At 41.7% G+C, this 17,004-nt stretch overlaps 1 protein-coding gene across 1 annotated transcript in view; it reads right to left on the bottom strand.

Moving 5' to 3' along the window:
• Positions 1–733: 733 nt before the first annotated feature.
• LOC100015122 (uncharacterized) overlaps positions 734–17,004 on the bottom strand; it is a 38,643-nt gene continuing 22,372 nt past the window's right edge. Inside the window, exons 3-9 of the mRNA XM_056821004.1 lie at positions 5,451–5,530; positions 5,340–5,387; positions 4,437–4,790; positions 3,540–3,803; positions 3,090–3,197; positions 1,926–2,039; positions 734–1,108 (exon numbers count right to left, since the gene is read on the bottom strand). Of these exons, the coding sequence (XP_056676982.1) occupies positions 1,927–2,039; positions 3,090–3,197; positions 3,540–3,803; positions 4,437–4,790; positions 5,340–5,387; positions 5,451–5,530 (967 nt within the window). The 3' untranslated portion in view covers positions 734–1,108; position 1,926. The remainder of the gene's footprint in view (positions 1,109–1,925; positions 2,040–3,089; positions 3,198–3,539; positions 3,804–4,436; positions 4,791–5,339; positions 5,388–5,450; positions 5,531–17,004) is intronic.

The raw sequence follows: 17,004 nt of genomic DNA, 5'->3' as shown, positions 1-17,004 counted from the left end.
CTTTATTCTTGAGGACTTAGATTTACATGACAATGAGAAAATATACTTGACCATAGCAAAATAAAAATATTAAACAGGGATAAGTATTAAGAATTAAACAAGAATACGTAGTGCTAATTCTGCTGAATGAAGCTCCCCTGTCTAAGTTACCAACTGTGGTCAGTCCACAAAGAATCATGCCTGGAGCTCTCTTTGGCTATTTTGTACTCAGATAATCAAGAAGTGATTTCAACAGCTTGAGCACTTACTCTCTCTAGCCAGTTAAGTTTTAAGGATGACTTCAATACCTTTTAAGGAAAAGCCCGCATGGAGATAGGAGTGAGGATATCGTTCTCACTACATCCATTCACAAACTAGCTCTTGTCAGTACACCCAACTTCCCTTGGACCCTATCAGTCCACATGACCAGGTTCATTAACTTGATGTTGTTTTGTTGCCTGTTGTGACCTAAAAATAACTCTCAGATAAGAAAGGAGGAGGAGTCACAGCCCAAACTGGAGGAACATAAATAACATGGCTATTTTTTTAAATTACATTTTATTTTTTCCCAATTATATGTAAAAATAATTTAAACATTTGTGTTCTAAATTCTCTCCCTCCATCCTTCCCGGAGACAATAAGCAATCTAATATATATTTTACATGTGCAATCATGTAAAACATTTCTTTCATATCAGTCACTGTAGAAGAAAACTCAAAAAAATGAAGAAAGTGAAATATGAGTATGCTCTTGTCTGCATTCAGATTCTATCAGTTCTTTCTTTGGAGGTGAATGGTATTTTTCATTATGAGTCCTTTGGGATTGTCTTGGATCATTGTATTCCTGAGAATAACTAAGTCATTTGCCTGCTTTAATTGATAATGCCCAATCCCCACCCTCCATTTCCCCTAGAAACACAGAAATTCAGAGGAGAACAGATAAGGCTTTTACATCTTTATTTCAGAATAGGGATCCAGAAATTGATCACCAGGGACAGAGACATGAGACTGAGTATACTGTAGCTAGGATGGGAAATGAATGTAACTGAAGTCACTGGGATCACTGTGATTTCCAAGAGTAATGTCAAGGATAAAGTGTTGACTCCTGGGTCTTCATTCCCAGGATTTTTCTGGAAAAGCAGAAGTCAGAAGCCAATAGTCAGGGAGTCAGAAACCAAAATTATTCACCTGCCCTTTAGGCCAGTCAGTCTATCCAACATAAGTAAGTCTCATAAGAGAAAGCCATGGGAACAGAGGGAGACTAAAGATCAAAATGGAGGGTGAGAGATGGCAGACAGGGATAGAAAAAGACAGTGTGAACTGAAGGAATTCTAACAAATCAGAGAAGAATCAGAAGGGACAGAAAAGAGAGCAAAGCATAAAAAGGGCTGAAAATTTTATCTAGGGGGATGGAGGAGATGTTTTGGGGACATAAAGAAGACCAGGGCAGGGGAAGTTTGCAGGAAAATAGGAAAATCCAAGGCAAAGGTTCTTAACATTTTTGTGTAATTGTCCCCTTTGATGGTTTGGTGAAACTTATGAACCCCTTGTGAGAACAATATTTTTAAATGCAAAAATTACAAAGGGAACCATTTATGCTGAGATTTGGTTAACAAAATATTTTTAAAACAATTTTTAAAACAAATGTCCTCCCTGAAATCTATCCATAGACCCTCAAAGGATCTGTGTTTCCAGGTTAAGGAACTCCTGTTTTAAAGGGACAGAGAGGAAAATGAGGTAGATCAGAAGTTATGTGTTTCTATGTGAACTGAGAAAATAGAGTCTGGGAGTCTGAGAGAGAAATCTGAGGGGGATAAAAGAGGAGCTAAGATACAAAGAGCATGAGGGAAGAGGAGAAGCTAAAGGGGACAGGCAAAAGTGAAGGATTAATGGAATTAAAAGAGGAGCCCTTCTTGAAGAGAGGAGAGGGTAAGGATGGACAATCACCTCAGAAAATCAAAGCTATCATGGTGAACAGGACATTGATGGCCACAGTCTTCATAAACAGCAGTCTCAGGCTCAGCACACTGAGGAGTAACTTATTCCTCTCCTCAGATTCTGCTTTAAGAGACAAAAATCAAGATCAAGGTCAGGAAGAGGGATTACAGACCAAAATATCACCATCCTATTGACTATTTTAACCCTTCTGGAAATAGTCCAGTACTCTGAGTCCAAGATCCCTGGGAATAGCAGTGCCAGTCACAGACCATTAAATTTGCTTCCAAGTCTATTCCTAATACTATCATTTAAGGGAGCACCCTCTATGTAGATGAGACCTACTATCTTTCACACCACCTACTGACCAGATGCCAACAATAACAGATAAGCCCAAGTGTTCAGGGAGTGACAGTACTTCCCAGATGACTGGCCCTGCCTCTAGCCACTACAGCCATCATCTAGGAAAATAGCACCTGTGAAGAAGGAGTCAGCTATCACACCTATAGGGGAAGCAAGCCAGCCTAGCTGAAGCAATGGGGTACCCTAAGGAAGATATAGGAGTAAGTATATGCCAGGCAATTTGAACCACTACCATCACCTTGACCACCACCTCCAACTCCTGACCAACTGGCTCTATTGTAGGATAGAAACTAGGTAGGCAACAAAAGTAAAAGGAATTTAAAGGGGAAGATTCAGGCTTATTCATAGGCAGACAGAAGTAGTCAATTCTGAAGATCTTGAAGAAATGTGACAGGAAGTGTAGGATGACCCATGGAGCATGGTCCTAGAGGAGAGAGCAAGAGGACATTGGCAGATCATATTTGCTGATTTTTTTCTACTTTTTAGCTTTGCGGGACTAAGAAGAGATAAGGGGATAGTTGGAGACTACCTATGGACGAAGACTTATAGGCCAGGAATGGGGAAGGTTCACAAATCCAAAGGATTCTAGGGTAGGAGCTGGGGAAATATCAAGGTGGCAAACCATTTGGTTCATGCTGGGAAAAGAGAGAAGTGAAGCCAAAGCCACACTGAACCCTGAACTATTATGCATTCTGAATCTAGGCTATTTGTAGAATGTTCTGCGTGCTGGGCCATGGTCATGACACACCCTGGGATATCTTATTATCAAAATAGGAAACATGCAGATTATCAGGCTGAATTGAATAGTCTCACTTCCAATCATGTTCAGGCTTAATTCCATTATTTCTGCCCTTTTCCCATTCATTTTTAATTCATCTTTGAACTTCTGATCAGGATAGGATGGTTCCAGCTTCAAAGAGTCTGAAGGGAGAATGATATCATCAAGCACACTCTTGGGGTTCAGCAAGCCCAGGACTTCCCTCTATAAGTTAGAAGGCTCTTCATTTCCTCTCCTCTCATCTATCCTGGGAACTCTATACCCAACTGATAGATTCCCCTCTTTCTAGATCTGGATCTGGAATTAAACTTTCTACCCAAGAACTTCTTGCCCCAGCCCAGGATTACCATCCAGGGTCCACCACCTCACTCTACAATATTCTTTCCTATGCCCCACTTCTGTCTGTAGTGGTCTAATAATCCACAAAACACTTCCAAAGCCCCTTCTTGATACCACCCCCATCCCTTTGCAGGAGCTGCTCATACCTGACTTGTGGGACATATGGATCTCTTTCCCAAGGTGCTGAACTGAGCAGATTACTGCATCATTCTCATCAACCCTACCAATCTGGATGGCGCTATAGGTGCCACGTGCTGTGGGAGCCACAGTGAGGACCTGGCCTGGTATTGAAGCTCTAGAAGAGGCCAAAGACACATTTAGGTCCTTGGGGTAGAAGTCACTGACCAGGCAGGCCACAGCATCCTGACTCCTCAACAAAAACACGCTGGGTGTCAAAGGGGCCCGAGGTCCTGCAATCAAATAATGGTTTCCTGTCACTTAGCTGGCCCCTACAGGATACCCTGCCAGCCTGGAACCCAAACCCAAGTGTGGGCAAGCATGCATGTGACTGAATAACTGTGAAAAGCAAGCTTTACCCACTTCCTGGCTCCCTCTCAGTCCTGGCCTGGCCTCTCATGTGGGGAGAAAAATCATGAGACAAAATAAATGTGACTACCAGACTCCAGCTCCATTTCCTGCCCCCAGTCCTTGCCTCAATCTGACTTTTATGTTCCCAGCTCATATGTCTGTGCTGCCCCCAGACCATAGCTCCCTTTCTTCTTCCCAACTGCCCCCTATTCCTGGCTGTCACTGGGACTGAAAAGTCTTGGGATTTTACACATGAAAATCCTAAGTCCATAGACCTCATTATAATGTGACTCAATTTCCTTCACTGACATAAAGTTCATCTCTATAATTACTGCTTAGAATGGATATACCACCTATACATAGTCACATAGCACACTGTAATGGAAAGAAAGGTCTGAAAAGTCAGGGCCCCTGGTTCTGATCTGGACACAAGCCTTGACTGATTATATGGCAAAGAGTCAGGCCCAGACATACATAGTCTATTTCCTTAGGGCTGGGCTAGAGGAGGCACTCACCTGGTTCTATGATCACATCTGTCCCAGGACCAAAGACTAGCTTGTCTGTGTTATCTCCATCACCCACCCTCTTTGTACAGTGATAATTGCCAGAATCCCCAATACCCAGGCCTTTAATTTGAAGGAAAATCTGGCTGCTACTGTCCTCTCTGGAAGAGATGATTCGTTCTTCTTTGGTTTCTGTGGATATATGGTCAAGGCTGGACAGCCACTGAGGAGCACATCCTGGGTCCCAAAGGTACCAGCCTAGTACACTTGTATTGAATTGGAAGCCAGATGTTTGACATGTGAGGTTTAGAATCTCATTGCCTGGATATAGGCCACCTCCTGATTCTTTCAGATAAGTCTCATCTCCTGCGCATGAAGAAAATGAGGGAAGCAGAGTAAGTAGGAGAAATCCATCCATTCTGCCTCCTAGGAATAAGGGTCTTCATTCTTTAAAACTCTTAAATACCTAGATACCCCTCCAAATCTAGATACCTAATTTAGGACCCATTTCCTTTTAAATTTTACTTGGGTCCCAGCACTTTAGGAAAGGTCAAGAAAGATTAGTAGCAGGATTTAGGGGATCCCAGAGGTCAGAGTTGTTCCCATGTTTGGAAGTAAGGATAAGAAAGTTTCCTTTGCTCTCCCAGGTTCTCAAAGATCCTTAGGATTGAAAATGAAGTGCCCAAATCCTAGGATCTTTGATTTCACAAAATTGGACAATTCTTAAAGAAAGGAGTCATTAGGGGAGAGAGATCAGCATGGTAACTAGTTCAGCACAAGATGACTGGAACTACCAACCCAGTCCCAATTTCCCCCTAACAACCCTGTCATCCTCTTTGAGTCAAACTGAGTAAAATTCCCTTTGTCACCTTCCCCCACTCCAGCTCACCCATGTTGAGGAATATGAAAACTTACTTGGAAGCACAGTCACTTCTGTTCCTGGCCCAAAGTCATCCCACTTATCTCACTGTGACACAAGAAGGAACCTAAACCCTTCATACTTGGGTGGAGAGTGGAGGAGGAAACCTGGGGGTGGCAGGAAGTGGGGTGGTGGAGAGGTGGGGGAAGGATTCAGAAACTTAACAGAAAAGACATCTAGGATCAGTCTTATGGGCACCCAACAAACTCATGAGGCCCTAGAAAAATAGGGGATCCCCTAGAGGGCTCTGACCAATGGCAGGTCTAATCAGTCTCAAAACATACTCTAAGATGATCCTCATGGCAAAACTCCAAGTAAACCAGACATTTTGAAAGGACTGGTCTTTGCTATAGGTCATAACAACTATCTGCTTGATTCCAAGAATGTACATAGAAGTTTCTGTTCTTTGCCCCCTACCAGCCCAACAGTGAGAGATAGAATGATCCATCTCGGGAATTTGATAAAGTAATTAATAACTAACATTTCTATAGAATTTTAAGGCTTGTAAAGCCCCTTACAAATATTATCTCATTTCATTCTCAGAACAACCTGGGGAGGTAGGTGCTATTATTATCTACATTTTACAATTAAGGTAACTGAGACAGAAGTTTGATTACTTGCCCAGGGTCTCACAGCTAGTAAAAGTTTGAGGCAGTATTTGAACTCAGGTTTTCTTGATTCTAGGCCCTGCACTCTATTCACTGTACCACCTAACTGACTACCTACATGGGATCATCAGAGAAGTATGAGCAATGTAAAGGGAAACAGAAGGATGCATCCCAGTGTTTGATACCAAACCAAGTAATAGCAAGGGGCAAGATTTAGAATCCCTTAAGATCGTGCCATAATTCCCCAAAGAAGACTAAACTATGTGTACTTTGGACTTTAGCTTATTGACCAATCTTTATGGGGTCTTGAGGGATTTAAAATTGGTGATTCTCATGGGTGTTATTATACCTCATTTTTTCAGCCATTCTCTAATTCATGGGTACTCCCCTTAGTTTTCAAAAAAAGGCTGCTATTAAGAATTTTTTATATATGAGTCTTTTTCCTCTATGATTTTTGGGGATACAAACATACAAATATTATTTCTGGGTCAAAAAATATATACAACTTAGTAACTTTCTGGACAAAGTCTAACTTGCTTTCCATAATCTCTGGATTAATTCAGTTTCAGCAACAGTGCATTAGCATTTCTGTCTTCCCAGAATCTCTCTAATATTTTTCATTTTCACTTTTGTCATCTTTGACAATCTGATGTATATATAGTAGAAGCTCAAATTTGCTTTACTTTGCATTTCTCTTTTAGTGATTCAAAGCATTTTGATACGGCTATTAATCCCTTGTATTTCATCTTTGAAAGCTGTCTGGTGGGTCCCTTACCCAGAAGAGTTTTGGAGGGGAGAGGGAAAGTAATGATAAAGTCAGAACTATTTTAAGAAAGTTACTGTCTGTCCTTTGTTTTTGAAGAGAATCAATGACACAATTGTTAAAAGGGAAATGAGGAGAAACCAGGGAATGATCGTCTAAGGTTAGTTTGATAGTGATAGTGAACTAAAACTCCCCAAGGTTTCACTCCCTGTCCAGGCAGAGAGCTGATGTGTTTTCTGTTCCCTTTCAACTATGAAGAAGACAAAGGTAAGCTGAGGGCTTTACCAGAGTTGGGAACACCACAGGAATGGAGAATATTGAGTGATTAGGAAGTTTTGCAAAACCTAATCTCCTGGTAGTACTACTCTGAATAAAACCCCAGCTGGAGGGAGATCAATAACATTTGAATCAAGGCTTTGCATAATCTGACTCTAAGTGAGATCTCCCCAAACCCCACCACACCCCCCAGACCAAACCTCCTCCCTCCAAACTCCTTTCTTCTCTTAAAAGATCTGCCTGCTTTTGAATAAACAAACTCCTTTTATTTGGGATAGGAAAATTTTAATGGGGCAAGGTAAGTGGTTAACAGGAGTCACTATGACATGGGCATTGTACCCCCAGAAACTCGGGCAAAGTATTATCAGTGAAATTCCTTTGCTCCCTTCCATCCTTGTGACTCTTAGCCTAAAACATCTAATGACCCCATAGGACCCTGAGATGATTGTCCTCCTTTGATCTTCCTTTAGATTTAAAATGGACAGAGAAGATGCACCTCCAGGCTATACCTCAATTCTATCAGACTGTATCTCAGACATCTGTCTGTTCCCTAAAACTAAGGAATTTTTATGAGGGTCATTCCCTATGTCTCCAGGCAGACCCCAGTCAGATAACCAAACCCCTAACTGAATGCCTGAGGGTTTACCACTCTAGTCATGTCCACACCATGACACAGCATCTGTTGTAAAGAGTATAAAATCCCCAGAACTGATGTCATCTAGGGGACAGATTTTCCATCCATGCTGTCCTCCCAAGGAGTAGCCTTCCATCTTGCTGTTCCACCTGTACTATCCTCCTGGCCATTCTCAATGTTACTCTCTAAATTAATAAATTTCTCTTTTTATTTTTAAGATAAGTTTTGGAGTCTTGCATCTTGCAAAAAGTATCCTTCCCAAACCCCAGGGGTGCACCTTTTCATCCCCATAACAACTATGCTAAATGTCCAGACTGAAAAATGAATCCCCCTGCTTTGGCCAACAGCCTAGACCAGTCTAGGAACCTCTTCTTGCTTCTCTCTTATACTGGCTATCCTGAACTAATGTTAAAGTGGTAGCATAAGTCTTTAAGATAAGCTGACACAGAGAAAGATGTTCTTGTCTTCAGGACTGACACAGCCTGCCCTCCAGGGAAAATCTCTCTTGGTCCAAGTTGAAATGTCCAGTCAGTCCACTTAGGTCTTGATATTTGTGAGATTTAAAATGGTTGAGGTCTTAAACTGTAGTGATTAAAATAGTGGAAGATATAAATTGTGATAGATATAAGAGAGGGTGAGTAAATTTGACCACAGAAATATGTTTCACTACAGTGTCTTGGGGTTTAAAATCAAATATAAGGTGGTCGCCAGGGAAATATTCCCAATTATTCAAATACCCAAGTCAATTGGGTTTTATAGAGATTTTAATTAACAATACAATGAGTAATCAAAGAAAGAGAGAGAGAGAGTAAGAAAGGAATAAGTATGAAGGGCCTCAAGCCAATATGGCCTAGACCTGAGTCTCAAAAGAGAAATCAGTTTTTTAACACTCACCACAAAGTCTGACTAAACAAGGATACTAGTGACACCAGGCCAGCGTCCTTCCTGAAAGAGTCTTCCAGCCAGAGATTGTTTCAAAGGGCCTCTCTCAAGAGCCTCCAGAGCTCCTACCCCAGAGGGGCAGAGCCCCTCAGAGGAGCTCCATAAGGAGCTCTCCTTCAGAATGAGATCCTCCAGAATGAGAATCAGAAATCGAGATCCTTCTGCTCTTCTCTGAGCTCTTATTTTTAAGGGCAAAATCTCCTCTGTCACCTCCCCTAAGTCCTTACATCTACCAATCACTGTAGATGTTTCTAAAGGATCTCCCATTTTGCATTCACAGCTGAGTAGTTTTAATCTCTTTAGTAAGTCAGGAAAAATGCTGCTGTGTCGACAAACTTCATTAAGAAAAAACCTCTGAATAAGTTATCATCCTTTTAGGTTTAAGTAGTTTACAAGTTGCCCCACCTATATGGGTACCTAGCATCCCATTGTATCAATTTTAAAAACAGGCATGACTCAAAGAACTTCCTGTTCTTTCCATAAGCATGGATCCAAGGACTTTCTTTGTTTAGCAATGAGTTTTCTGTCCTAAAGCAGTCTTAAGTAGGGTGGAGCAGGGACACTCCCATAGCTAGGAGCCCCCACACTCAAGTAGAGTTCTCACCATCTGCTAGGGAATTTTTTTTAAGTAGAAGATTCCCCAATGGGGGGAAACCCCTAACATTCATAAGTCTGAGAAATTTTGAGGTTTACATATTACAAGGATCAGGAACTGTTCACAGACAAATTAGGTGTTGAGTGCAAATGGGAAATCCTTAGGGAGAATAGTGGGATTCAAATCCTGAGATCAGGGAAAATGCTGTTTACAGTCCAAGGCTCAGAACCGAACCCCTGTCCATTGGTAAAATCTCCCAGAAACCTTCTCTCTCCAACATTTCAATTACCGGTCTGTCACTTATGCTTCTTGCAGTGTTCCATTTCCACTCTGTGTTAAAATCTCTATTTACACAATGGAGTAATGTCTTGACTTGGACATGAATTGGATTTAAGTGGGACAGAGTTTCACAAAGTCATCAACCTTGCTCTCTTTTCTAGAGTCATGAAAGCTCAGAGACAAGATAAAAATCAGAATGACCAGTAATGGCCTGGGATGCAGTGGATGGCATTGGTGTCTTTGATGACCAAGCTCTAAGTGCTCTACCGCACTTGCCTCAGCTACCTCCGCAGCCATTGGAACAAATTATTCTCATCTGCCCATTCTCAGGGGAAGTCTTCCCTTCTGGTAGGTTCCCCAGTAATTAAGCAATAGGTTTGAGAACTTTCAGTTACCCTCAAATCTGATTTAGCCCATCTGTTAGAACAGTTTTTCCAGGATATAAAGGATATAACCACTGCACATGCTACAGTTTATTGGAGCCACAGGTGAGAGGTAGGTGAAAAGTAAACAGCAAAGATGAATGGTGCTTAACACATGCTTATTCACTGATTCTTTACTACTCTTTTTTTTAAAACCCTTACCTTCCATCTTAGAGTCAATACTGTGTATTGGCTCCAAGGAAGAAGAGTGGTAAGGGCTACACAATGGGGGTCAAGTGATTTGCCCAGGGTCTCACAGCTAGGAAGTGTATGAGGCCAGATTTGAACCTAGGACCTTCCATCTCTAGGCCTGGCTCTCAATCCACTAAGCTACCCAGCTACCCAGCTACCCCCTTCTTTACTACTCTTGATAGTTAAATTGGTCTTCTGGTACTGAGGGACCCATCTTTCCTTTATGAAGCAATATTGCTTACATAATTATAATAGTTAATAATAATAGCACTTTGAAGTTTGGAAAGTATCTATCTGTGTTAGTTCAATTGATCCTGAAAATAATCCTAGGGGGTAGGTGTTAATATTATCCTCATTTTATAGATTAAACTCACAAAATCTACCTTTCAGTTAGTTGTGAAACCAATAGTCATTATTTAATCATTTCATAGTCCCTAGGTAACTGATTTATTACTTGATGAATTTTAGCCTCTCAAGCTTTAGAAACATTCATATGCAAATTAGCAGATGAACCAAAATGCCCTGGAGCTGTATTCCTTTCTCTATCCTCATATAAGCTCTCCCAGTTCTCTATTGAGTCTTAATAGTTTATGTCTCCCAGTTTATTTGAAATTGCTTTTTCACATATGGATTTCATAATTGTAATGCCCAAAAGTTCTTTTTTATGCCCCTTAAAATAACCAAATTCCCACATAAATATATATATATATATTCATAGTGACTTTATCCTTTTCTTTAATGCAAAAATTCTTCTCTTGTCTCTTTCTAGAATAATTTTTTAAATTTTATTAGAAAATTATATTTCTTTGAATATTAATTTATGGCTTCGATACATAAAAATTATTTTTCTGCCCTTTTCACACACAAAAATTTTCACATAAGAAAGAATACAAACTTGATGGCTAATTGAAGGATGGACTATAGAGCAGAAAGAAGAGATATGGAGACCAATTACAAGGCTCTTTCAATAATCTAGATGAGAAGTGATGAGGACCTGATTTAAGATTGAAGCAACCCACGGAAGAAAAAAGGTGAGGCAAAAGAGGTGCTGGGTTTGGGGTGCCTAATGAAATAAGGTAGTTTCTAAACCTGTATAACATAACAAAATATAATAGTATGACAGAGGGGAAAAAAGACAAGCCTGTCATACTAGATAGAAGTTTGGCCTTGGATTCCAAAACTCTAAATAGAAGTCTTGTCTTAACACATATTGTGTGACCATGGGCAAGTAACTTAATTTCTTAGTGCACCCAAGTAAACCTCTCTGAATCTAAATAGCAGGTATGTTACTAGCCTTCATTAGTGAAAGATGTTTCTACCCTGGTAGGTCCTCACACTAATGAAATCACAATTTGGAACAAAAAGAAACCAAAAAAGTAATGAAAAGCTTGATTTCACAATTATAACCTTGAATGCTAACTTTGCCATTCTGATAGGTATGAGATAAAACCTTTCTGTTGCTTTAATTTGCAACTAATTAGTAATGAGCATTTTTTCATATAATTATTCTATTTCTTCCTTTAAAAATTAGCTGTGCATCTCTTTTTACCATTTATAAATTAGGTAATGGCTCTTGTTCTCATTAGAACTCTCAAGGGGGGGGGGGAGCTATTTTCCAGTGATCTCATCATGTCTCCACTGGATGTATGTTTTGTTCCTCCAAAGGTTGCCTTGTCCCCAAACATCTTGTGGCAGCTGTTGGATTTATAATCTCTGCTATGTTTTACTCTATATTACCAGCTTTTTGGCTTGTCTCTTTAAAGAAACCCTTTCAGCTCCAGGATTCTAAGTTATAATGACTACAATATATTTCTGATAAAGTTAGACTGATAATTCTTTAATCACAGCCATTATTCTCAGCTAAAAGCCAGGCAAACTGCTTAGGGAAAACAATTATTAAGGTTCACTATATGCCAAGCACTGTGCTAAGCAATGAGAATAAAAATATGAAAAAAGATAGCCCCTGCCATCAAAGGACACAAATACTGCACACCAGCAGGGAAATCACATGAGAACTGGTACTTGAGCCCAAAAGCAGACCAACCCCTCAAGAATACCCCTAGAACTCCAAAAGAAGGATTTAATCAGCTTCACTTTGAGAAAATGAAACCAGAGTACTTACTACATGTCAGAAGAGTGGGAATCAAATTTGAAATCTAGCCCAGCAGCAGCTAAGACTTGGAGTCATTCAGTAATGATAACATAAATAAATGTGAACTTGGTGGGACCAATGTTATATAGAAACTGCCTTAAGTATGAGCTTACTCTCTCTAGAAACTGAAATAGTATAATCATCCAGAAACATTTATTAAACACCTTCTAAGTGCTAAGAGCTGAGCTAAGTGCTAGGGATACAAAGAAAGGAAAAGCAAAAGATTATTCCTATTCTCAGTCCAATAGGAAGAAAACATGCAAACAACTATTTACAAACAATATAGATTATTGTTCAGTCATTTCAGTCAGTGGTGTCCTGCTCTTTATGATGCCATTTAGGTTTTTTGTGGCAAAGTACTAGAATGGTTTGCCATTTCTTTCTCCAACTCATTTTACAGATAAGGAATCTGAGCCAAATTAGGTTATAATGATTCGCCCACAGTCACACAGCTAGTAAGTGATTGAGGTGGAATTTGAACTCATGAAGCTGAGTCTTCCTGATTCCAGGTCCAGCACTCTACTGTACCACCTAACTTCCCCTACAAACAAGATATATAAAATGTAAAATGGTGAAAATCAACAGAGCCTAGCATTAAGGGGAATCATATTATGAAAGATTTTTTGCAGAAGGTAGGATTTTACCTGAGACTTGAAAGAAACCAGGAAAGTTAGGAGACAAAGATAAAGAAAGGGAGTTCCAGAAATAGGGAACATCCAGTCAAAAAGCAGCATCTGGGAATGCAGGGTAGTATCAGAGTGGATGGGGGAACCTAAAGTGTAAGAATACGTAAGGATATTTGAAAGGTAGGAAGAGGCCAGCATGTAAAGGGCTTTAAAAGCCAAACAGAGGTTTGTATATTTGATCCTGGAAGCAAAAAGTAGCCTCTAGAGTTGATTGAAGAGGGTTAGGGTGGGTAGGGAGTTGGTCAGATCTACATTTAAGGAAGATCAGTTTGACAGTCAAAATGGAAGATGACTGGTATGAGGAGATATTTGAGGCAGAAAGAACAACCAGCAGGTTATTTGCAATATTCTAGTCATGACATAATGAGAGCCTGCTCCATTGTCAGTCAATATGGCACCACCATGGTGGCAGTAGTGTCAGAAGGGGGAAAACGATACATATGAGAGATGTTGCAATATGACCTTACAGTTGATTAGATGAAAGGGGGGAGGGGGGAGAGAGCAAGGTCTCAAGGATGGCACTTAGGTTAAGAATCTCTCAACAGTGAGAGAACAATTAAGAAAAGGGGGAGGTTTGGGGGAGATATGAGTTGAAGATACCTATAAGACATTCAGTTCAAGAAATATAATCAGTGTTTGGAGGTGCAAGACTAAGGATTGGCAGAGTGTTTAGATTTGGTTAAGTAGATTTGAGAATCATCAGTATAAAGATGATAATTGAATCCCTGGGTACTGATGAAATAACCGAGATAGTATAGAGGGAAAAGAGAAGAGGGTCCAGAGTCCCTTGGGACATCTATTGTTAGAAGGCATGACCATAAGTAATAAGAGAATCAGGAAAGACTAATGTCCCAAAAACCTATGGGGAAAAGAATATCAAGGAGAAATGGGTCATGACAAGGAAGTCATGAAGAATAAGGCTTGAGCAAAAGCTACTGGATTAGGAGTGTGTGTAGCCCACAAGTGTCAGGAGCAACTATCTCTGTTCCTGTTCTTGCTATATCTTTAAAGAAAATATCCCTTTGTAAAAGCTAATTAATGTTAATTAGGCAAATGGAACTAGGGTGTTAGTCTCTGAAAGCTAATAGGTGGGAGTAACATACCAGAATGAGGTCTAAAGCCAATAGCATTAGAAAAAAACATTCCAGCTCCTGAAGTATACTCCTAAAAGCCTCAGAAAGAGATGTAGCTGACCTACTCTGGAACAGTAATCCCAGAAAGTAGTAGTGGTAGTCTCTCAGTGATCGAGTATGACTATTGTCTTTGTGCAGTTTCATCTATGGTGTACCCTCATGTGGCTTTGAAGTCCAAAGGCTGAGGCGCAGAGTTTGTGGCACATGGGGCATGGGATGCCAGTTGTTACGGGAGGTGCGGTTGTGGCCTGGTGTCGGCGTTCACGTGCAGCGGCAAGACGTCGATGTCGCTCATCTTCAAAGGTGGTGGCGGCATGGTGAATGTGGGTTTGCCAGCTGCTTCTGTCAGAGGCAGTGAGTTATAGTTGCTTTGGTGTCATGCCAGCCCACTTCAAGTTGGACTTTAGCTGATCCTTGAATCTTTTCTTTGGTCGGCCTTGTTTCCTGAGTCCAGCTGACAATTCACCATAGAATACCTGTCTTGGTATTCGCTGTGGGTCCATGCGGATGACATGTCCAGACCATTGTAGCTGGGTCTTGAGGACCAGGACTTCGATGCTGGTGGAGTTGGCTCTGTCAAGGACTTCCTGGTTGGTGATTCAGTCCTGCCATCGGATCCTCATGATTGACCGGAGGGAGTGTTGGTGGAATTGCTCCAGCTGTTTCATGTGCTTCCTGTACAGTGTCCATGTCTCACAACCATACAGGAGTGAGCTGAGGACCACTGAGTTATACACTTTGAGCTTTGTCGCAGTGCTTACACCTCTATGTTGGAGGACTTTGCAGCGCAGCCGCCCAAGTGCCCGGCTGGCCTTTTGGATCCTGGCATTAATCTTGTGGTCTAGGGACCTGTCGTTGGTGATGGTGCTGCCCAGGTACTTGAAGGTGTTGACGTTAGAAAGCTGCGTGCCATCGATTGTAATGCACGGCTGGTTAGTTGGCCTCCCTGGTGCAGGTTGGAACAGCACCTCTGTTTTGCTGAGGTTGATAGTCAGGCCAAACAGTTTTGTTGTGGTGGAGAATCTGTCCACAATGGTTTGGAGATGATTTTCTTGGTGGGCCATGAGAGCACAGTCATCTGCAAAGAGAGCTTCCAGGATGAGTCTCTCTGTTGTCTTTGTTTTTGCAGTCAGGCGGTGAAGGTCAAATAGTGAGCCATCCAGTCGGTATTTGATGTAGATGCCCAGGTCTAGATCCATCACAGCATGTCTTAATACTTGGGTGAAAAATAGGTTGAATAGTACCAGAGCGAGGACACAGCCTTGTTTCACACCATTGGAGATGTTGAAGCGATCAGAAGTCTCTCCACCAGATAGGACTTCCCCTGTCATGTCGACATGAAAGAGCTGGATCAGTTTGACGAATTTTGCTGGGCAACCGAGCTTGCTGAGGATCACCCACAATGCGTCCCTGTTCACTGTGTCGAATGCCTTTGTCAGGTCTATGAAGACAATGTAGAGACTCAGGTTCTGCTTAAGGCATTTTTCCTGCATTTGCCTCACCGTGAAGACCATGTCGATGGTGCTGCAATCTGATCGGAAGCCACATTGTGATTCAGGCAGGTTCTGCTCTGAAACAGATGACAGAAGTCTGTTGAGTATAACACGGGCGAGGATCTTTCCGGCAGTGGAGAGTAGTGAGATGCCTCTGTAGTTGTCACAGGCTGCTTGTGAGCCTTTGTTCTTGTATAGGGCTATGATGGAGGCATCTCTGAGTTCTGGGGGCATGTCTTCCTCTTCCCATATGCTCTTCAGCACTATGTGGAATGCCTGGAGTGCCTTTCCATTTAAGGCCTTGTACACCTCGGTTGGGATCCCGTCTTTACCAGGTGCCTTGCCTGTACTCATTTGTTTAATGGCTTTTTGGACTTCCTCTATTGAAGGAGGGATGCCAAGTTGTTCAATGGTGCGGTTTTGGGGGATCTGGTCAAGGGTGCTTTGGTCGACTGAAGAGGGTCAGTTGAGAAGCTGACTGAAGTGTTCTTTCCACCTATTGCTGATACCTTTTTTATCTTTTATGAGAGTGTCACCTTCAGAGGATAGCAAGGGAGTGGTGGTGCGTTTTAATGGCCCATAGACAGTCTTGAGGGCACTGAAAAATTGTTTGTAGTTTTTCGTATCAGCAAACCGCTGGATTTCTTCTGCATTTTTTTCCCACCATCAGTTTTGCATCTTCCTGATCTCACGCTGTGCTGGGCTTGGAGAGACTTGAATCTGTCCTTTTTAGGAGCAGAGTTTGGGTTATTTTGCCACTCCATAAAGGCTTTGTTCTTCTTGCTCAATAGGTCTTCAATAGCAGTGTTGTTCTCGTCGAATCAGTCCTGGTGGTTGCGTTGTTTTGGGCCTAGGACTGCCTTTGATGTTTCCTTCACTGCGTCTCTGAACTGGATCCATTTCTCGGTTGAGCTTCCAGTGAGTGGTCCCTTGGCAGACAGCTTGTCGTACAGGCCGGACTGGAATGTTTGCAAATAAGATGGATCTCTAAGACGACTCACGTTGTAAAATGCACGAACTGTCTGGGCACGTTTTGGATGGCGAGGTGCAATGCGCATTTGAAGAGTCGCTCTAACCAATCGGTGGTCTGTTCAGCATTCAGCTCCTCTCATGGCTATGGTGATCTTTACATCCTGGATGTCTCGCCGGCGTACAATGATGTAGTCAATGAGATGCCACTGTTTTGATCTTGGGTGCATCCACGATGTTTTATATTCGTTCACCATTCTGAACACAGTGTTCGTGATGGTGAGTTCAAACTCTGAGCATTTGCTGAGGAGCGGTAGGCCGTTGTTGTTCATTTTGCCCATGCCATGTTTGCCAAGTACTCCTTTCCATCTTTCATGGTCCTGTCCAACGTGGGCATTGAAGTCTCCCAGTAGTATCAGCTTGTCATTTGTGGGCACTGAGTGCAGGACGGCACTCAGGTCAGAGTAGAACTGCTCGATGGTCTCCTCTGTGCTGGTCAGTGTTGGGGCATATGCAC

The sequence above is a fragment of the Monodelphis domestica genome, chromosome 3 (assembly GCF_027887165.1).
Source record: "Monodelphis domestica isolate mMonDom1 chromosome 3, mMonDom1.pri, whole genome shotgun sequence".
Lineage (NCBI taxonomy): Eukaryota > Metazoa > Chordata > Mammalia > Didelphimorphia > Didelphidae > Monodelphis > Monodelphis domestica.
This window is presented reverse-complemented; position numbering and strand designations above follow the sequence as displayed.